General features: G+C 50.1%; 1 protein-coding gene across 3 annotated transcripts in view; it reads right to left on the bottom strand.

The window, feature by feature from the left end:
* The window catches only part of LOC113206981 (trithorax group protein osa), a 32,599-nt gene extending 29,152 nt beyond the window's left edge, over positions 1 to 3,447 (bottom strand). For all 3 annotated transcript variants that reach the window (XM_052264260.1, XM_052264259.1, XM_026423301.2), the window contains exon 1: positions 3,116 to 3,447. In XM_052264260.1, coding sequence (XP_052120220.1) covers positions 3,116 to 3,136 — 21 coding nt within the window. In that variant the 5' untranslated portion in view covers positions 3,137 to 3,447. The remainder of the gene's footprint in view (positions 1 to 3,115) is intronic.
* Between the last annotated feature and the right edge of the window lie 3,637 nt (positions 3,448 to 7,084).

The following is a 7,084-nucleotide window of genomic DNA, read 5'->3' as shown; positions in this document are numbered from 1 at the left end:
TGGCAAAGGGAACGACGTAATGTGAGGTAAAAGTATTGACCTGGTAAACGGGCAATAAGGGAAAAAAAGTTTTGGAAACCATATCCACTACCTAGTGAATTTGCATGCGAGCAGATGAGCGTCATGGCGTGGGGCCAGCCCCTCCGGCCCAGAGAAAGCGCATATGAATGGGATATGGGTGTATTTTTTCCGTCCTGAGTTGGCGGCGCTATTCGTGATTCAACGAGCGTTTACGTATTTCCGGCTCTGCTGATCTTGAAGGGGAGCGCGATCCTTCCCACTGGACCGCATCGCATCATTCGTGAGGCAGGAGGGGATGTGGACGGAGAATGGGAGAAATTCGTTCCTTTATTTTGCCAGGTAGGGTGTGTGGGCGGTGGGTTACGTCCGTGCCCCCATCCATTTCCCTATGCTAACCAACCACGTCACTGTCACCTTATTGCGACTTTTTAGATAGTGACAGCAATATTTTTGTTCTAATTAAATTATTTGCATCTGTAACGAATTTTGAAATTTCCTGTTGTACTGCGTTTCGTGAGTTTACGTCACTGAGATTGATAAATCGTGACAACTTACAAAAATCAACCAATTTGAATTTCGAGAAAGAAAAATCTCGGGAAAATCTTGTATTCCAAGAATATTTTTTTTTGAATAGTAAAGACGAGATGAATCTCCTCCTTTTTCGGCTACACAGCACACAGCAGTAATAGACGCTGGGGGAGGACACCTGGATGATGGCGCTCTCCACTCCAAGGCGTGAGTGTCCACAAAAGAGAAGTTGTTCCGCTGTCACAAGTGACAAACCATCACCGACAAACTGACCCTGGCCATGAAACTACTTCTCCTCCCCCTAAGGAAGAGCTGAATCAAGAATTTTACACAATACCAACGAAATTCTTTTCTCGTGCTCAGAAAAAGTGCATTTTTGATAAAATCAAGGCACCGACGTGCCATGTCAGTCAGAAACTACCTTTTTCATAGACTACACCCCTTTATTCCGTTTGCCCGGATGCGCCTTCTTCAAAAAAATAAATGAATAAGCAACAAATCACGCTCGTGAGCCACCCCTCGCACAGTTTTTATTACGGTCCACCCCCCAACTAACGGGTCGCTGAGGTTTGGGAGTCTGTTCATTACCTGCCCAACACCTGACTCCTACTGAATCGCTTCTTCGATCCCCTCCTCCAGCCGGTGCCTGCCTAACCCTTCCTCAATCACATTGCTGCCTGTTAATAAGCGACGACGGTCTCCCCGCTCCACTGTTAGTAGGTCGAAAGAGGATTTCTTCTTGGCTACCCAGAAAAAGTCTTCAAAAAATCAAAACCACCACCTACACACAACAAATATTTTTTTAAAAATAATTGGAAAGAGGAAACAACGACATTGAAAACCAACGGTATTTTAGCTGCAGGGGTACCTTCGAAAGTAAAACTTTACGGTATGACTTCTGACTTCATAACTTAACGAAATTAATCATGGATTTTTTTCTGTAAACTTATACGAATATTTCACACGATGATTACTGTTTTTATACACATTTGAATAATGTGATTTCGCCTCGCGATGCCTGCCATAATTGGAAACTGTTATTATTTTTATGTACGGCCCCGTGTTCAGCAGCCCATGCATTATTTCGGCGGAGTCTCTCCTCTCTACTCCTCTCCAGGTCACTGGAACACGCACTCATCTTTTGCGTCCGTGAACACGTGCGCCGTGTGTGCATTGGGTTGGAGCCGGTCAAAAGGAACCAAACCGCTTCGTGCGCAAGCGTCGTCGGGGCTCGCACGTGATTATAAATTTTGTGGCGAGGAGGAGAAAGGGATAAAATGAGAAGAGGGTTAAGACAGATGAAGAAGAAGAAGAAGAAGAAGAAGAAGGAGAAGAAGAAGAAGAAGAAGAAGAAGAAGAAGAAGAAGAAGAAGAAGAAGAAGCCTAACATCCTACAACATGAAACGAGAAAATTCCGTTGCTTTTTTTCCAGGGTAGTTTTCTATTGATGAGGTGCTAGGAAAGGGGTACTGCACTGCTCGCCTCGATGAAAAGTGATAGTGCTCGGTTATGGCTAGACCAGGCCGGGCCCTTGGCCGGGCCGCAGGTGGTGTTCGCACCACAGTAATCATCGACACTGTCGACCCGCACCAGGGGCCTAACTACAACAGGGCGGCCGTTTGACAATAAAAAGAATATGTGTGTAAGGTGTTGCAAAATGGCGATAGAAGGATTTGGAGGGGGAGAGGGCCCGGCGGTTCTTTAGAAGACGGCAGTCCGAGACAGGTGAGCAATGCAATGTTGCATGCAATACTTACAGCGTTAGTGATTTAAGTACAGTGCCATAAGAAGTTTTAAGCAAATCTTTTTATTTCTTCGCTCGGCTCGATGTATGCCTAGGAGGCGTTAGTTCCCAAAACCTTTCCCCCTGAGCTTTTGTGTTGGCGCCGTCGGCGTTGTACAGACATGAGCTTCTATGGCCTCTCTTGGGAAAAATGAATGAAAAGTAAAAGCAAGCCGCAGTGCAGCGCGCCGGCCGACAGGTGAGAGGGTGCCGCAGTGAGCTCCTCAAGTGTGACGGTGGATCTGAGGAAGCTGATATTTGGGTAAGAATTGTGTGTGGCTGCATTCGAACTCCAACTAACTGCCCAGGTAATGAGATGAGTGATCACTCAGCCAGAGATTTATTAACTACTAAACGAAGACAAATTTTCGGTGGTAATTCCCTCCGAAAAGCGGCAGATGAGCCTGAGGCGAACGCCCAGGAGTTTAGCGTGCTTCTTACACACCTTATGCTCACACATTCCCCGGGCAAGAAGCGGCCGCATGCCATTATTCACAGTTGACATTAACCGCAAATGTTATTCAGCTTGCCGCCGGGGCGAAAGGCTATTTGGCCCCTTGGCATGTGCGAGTCTCGCGACAGCAGAGTCGGGTCAGTAGGGTCCAGCCCGCCACCTGATGCCTCACCCGATGCTCTTTTCACAACTCTCCCTCTCTCTCTCTCTCTCTCTCTCTCTCTCTCTCTCTCTCTCTCTCTCTCTGTCTCTCTGTCTGTCTCTCTCTCTCTCTCTAGTAGAAAAATCAGTTTCAGAAGCAACACACGAAGGTTCAAAACACAACTTACCGTCACTGTTAACAGCCGCATTTTGAAGAGGTTGGTTATCCGTGCAGTCACTGATGAGTGATTGTCACTGAATCACTCGCCGCTGATCACCACTTCTCACACGACACTCACTCACTCTCACTAACACTTTGATGTTCTTCTAATCCAACGGGTCAATGGTCACTCGCCGGTCACTCGGTCACTCCATAGCGAGTGCAGGGGGTCCGCTGGCCCCCGGTTCGAGCGGAATGAGGTGGATGAGAGACGCTGGGCGGCGCTGGGCAGCGCTGGGCGGAGAGGGCGACGTTCGTTCGGGGAGGCACGCCAGGGAACTGAAGACACCGCGCCCGCGCGCCCGCCGGCCAGCCCCGCCAGCCGCCCGCCGCCCCGGCCGGCACCGCGGGGGAGGGGCGGGGCAGGGCGGGGTAGCGCGGGGCGAGGTGGGGGTGCAGGTTGCGTTACACACACACACACACTCACACACACGCTCGATATGCCACCACTACGACCATGATTGCACCGGTTAGAGGGCGTCCGTCCAGGTGATGCTCATGGTGGTGTAGCGATCCTGGAAAGGTGTCAAAAAAGAAAAAAAAGTAGCAGGGGCACTATCGAAGCAGTTTGATTCATTATTTATGATACGCCTGGCTTGCATGTTTGATTACAGCATAGCGTTATTTTATTTCCTTTGAATTTATTAACTTGATGCAATTTCGCAAATGTTATGGAGGCTATAAATCCATCGAACGAAGATTAAAAAATAATAATATTACGTTACGTGTTGATGTTTCCATAAACGGCAATGAACCGAATGTGACTTCGAAAGATGCAAATATCTTTTCGCGGAATCACTATATTACAATGTCGACGACTGTGGCTGACTGACTGTCAGTGCGCATGAGCCACGGAGCAGCACACCACCCCTTTAAAATGTTGTGTGTGCCTGCTGTTTGCCACCATCCCTTTCTAAACCTGGTCAGGTCACCTTTACGGCTACTGCTCGCGTGTCGGACCGACCCGACCCGTCGACCCGTCGTCCCGTCCCGACCCGTCCGGGGCTGGGTCGGACCGGGCGGTGGGCCCCGCGCCGAGCCTCCCGTGGGGTAGGCGGTACCGTAAGGCCACGGGGCCCCATGCCGTAAGGCTCATCTGCCGACCTGTCTCGTCCCATCCTGTCCAGGTGAGAGTGGTCCTCGCTCCCCGTCCCGGCCGCGGCGGGCGGCGCGGCGGTGGCGGGGGGCCCCGCGGGCCGCCGGGGACCTGGCCGGACCGGCAGGGCACCGGCATGGAGAAAGGGCGGGACGACGTCGAGCAGGACGGTGTACCGGCGGAGCACGCGGCGGAGGCTGCTGCTGCCGGTCATGTGATGTCCGAGGTCGGATTTTTCGGAGTTGGTACTGCGTTTTGTTGCCCTTTTCCCCAAATCGTATTGAAGCCTGAATATCATCACGCATAATAAACATCTATTCTTTTCACTGCAATTAGAATCTGTTTCGGAGACCGCGGTTCGGCGCGCAAAGTGTGGACATGTGACATCCGAGAATATGGGGAGTGGTGGGCCGAAAGTGAGCCGAGTGAGCGCCAACTGCAGCAGCTGCAGCAGGTGCCACCTGTCGTCACTCTACTCTGCAGGCGGGGTCAAGAGGACTTGCGTCACTGCTGCCCACGCAGCTCAGGGGGAGAAATGAAGTGGAGGAACAGAAAAAGCACGTCCCGTTCTAAAAACGATTATGGCGGATGTAAAATGGTTATTACATCCCAAATGAAGTCTTCGGCGACGTGTCTCTGATTACAGGGCAAGCTTCCTCGTGTGGTGGACAAGTTGTCGACGGTGTAGGCTACGTTCGTCTCGTATCTATCTAGCCTAGCTGTTGTCTCACAGTAAAAATTTTGTTATGAGATTTCCATCGAATCGACTGGGTAATTTGCACAGAAAACTATTAGGTGCGACTCTGAAATCAAACACTTTTAAACGCAATTTTCCAAACTTTCGGAAAATTACCGAGAACGTTTGAAACGTTACTAAATTTATACAGGGCGGGTGATCCGCGCCACCTTTTCTTGATGCTTATACTGTACCGGATTCACGCGTGCGGGCGGGCTTGCCTACCGTCGCTCGCCATGGCACCTTACGGAGCCGTGCGAGTATGCAACCCGTCCGCACGTAAGAATCCAGCAGTACAGTATAAGCATTGCAAAAAAGACGGCGCGGATTACCCACCCTGTAGGGCATACAAACTGGGATTTCTACATTGGTATACCAATGAAGTATACTTCAGCTGATCAGATTGACCATCTCTCGACAAGAAGCTCTGCACCGAAGAAGTAGCGGGAAAAAAACGAGTCTTTGTAGCTATTGTTTTAGCCCTGGAGATAAAATAATTAAATATAGCTCTATAAACTCAAAAAATATATAAAGCGCCAGTGCAAAGGGCAAATTTACAGCTGGCCAGTAATTCGAGCCAATCTAGTAACCGTATTCCACATAGCTGTCCAGCTAAATTTATTGGCATGGATAATGGATATTATTTTGCCTTTCGCGTGGATGTGTGCAACAAATCCAAAATTAACTATTTTAAAGTTGCAGTGTGACCATTGTTTTTTTCGTTCACGTAACCAATTTTTTTTTTTGCAATAATATTTTACACTAAAAACAATTTTCTGACAAGGAAGAAGTGTCCGGGAAGCTAAAATCAAAGTGCCTGCTAAAGTAGAGCTCTGGACCAGCAAGTGGTGTGAAATGCGGATTGCGACCCACCCCTCCTTCGCCTCCTTGAGATTCGGGCACAGCAAGGGGACGGCCTGGCCCGGCCCGCCGCGGGGCCCACTCCCGCTGCGGCTTCCTCGTGTCGCAAGGATGGGCCGGGAGCCGGGCGTGCGCCAGAGGGGGCGCCGGGGGCACCGGGGGCATCGGGGGCGCGGCAGCCAAGTGCCCTGCCCGAGGCTCTGCCTGACCGGCTGGAGGGACTCAAACTAAGAACCCGACGACGTACTGGGTGTTTGGGTTTGCATACTCACAGGGCCATACGCGCTAAGGAAGTGGGCGAGTGGGCAAACCACCCACACGAGACCAAGTGTTCAGCTAGGTCCTTAACATTTGAAAGTGTGCAACCTATGTGCAATTCAGTTGAATACTTGTCCTCTGTGTGCGGGCGGTATTCAACGTAGAAGTGGAATATTTTCAGCTACAAGTGCACGAACTACTGCCCAGTTGGACAATTGTAAGTATTCATATTTAGCATTGCAGTTGCACACTTACAAGTGTTAAGCTTCTGAACACATGGTTTAGCAGTGCACTATGTAGCAGTAGCACATAATAGGGCCTTACGAGAAATGCCCGTTTGGCACGGCAAGGCAAGACGTCCTACATAATTATAGAATTTTAGAATTGGTGTCGTTCGGTGCAGCCAATGCACTGCACGCTTTGGGCAAGTCACTGCGCCACGCTCTGGGCGCTTTTTCGGACAAGGACGAAGGCGGGATCAGCTCAGCTGGCGGCAGGGCACGGGCCGGGCACGGCCCAGCGCGTGTCGTGTGTCACGCTATTGCACAGCGGGATGCTTGAGGCGAGTGCGAGGGAGGAGAGAGGTGAGCAAACCTGGATCAACCTATCCAAAGAAAAGAACGAAAAATTTAAAAAAATGAAATCGCGCGTCTTAATTTTAAAGTGGGAGAGTGCGAAATGTTGGTCATTCTGCCCGCCTTTTAGGCGAATGTCAGTTTGACATATTTTAAATTTTCACAGACACATACGTTAGAAGCTCGTTGTTGAGAATTTGGATGTTCTTTCAGACTTCCCCGTCTACCTCTTACAATTTACTATTTCAGCTCCGCTGTATTTCGCGTCGCGATATGGAGTAGCAAAAATGAGGAGGGAAGTTGGCGAGGCAGGGTATGGGTATGTACTGTATTCGTTTCCGAGCCACGTCCGACGTGTAAATCCCTCCCACACATTGCTCTGCTCGGGCGGGGGCGGGACGAGAGGGAGGG

This window comes from Frankliniella occidentalis, unplaced genomic scaffold, assembly GCF_000697945.3.
Source record: "Frankliniella occidentalis isolate FOCC.00 unplaced genomic scaffold, Focc_3.1 Scaffold17, whole genome shotgun sequence".
In the NCBI taxonomy this organism is placed as follows: Eukaryota; Metazoa; Arthropoda; class Insecta; order Thysanoptera; family Thripidae; genus Frankliniella; species Frankliniella occidentalis.
This window is presented reverse-complemented; position numbering and strand designations above follow the sequence as displayed.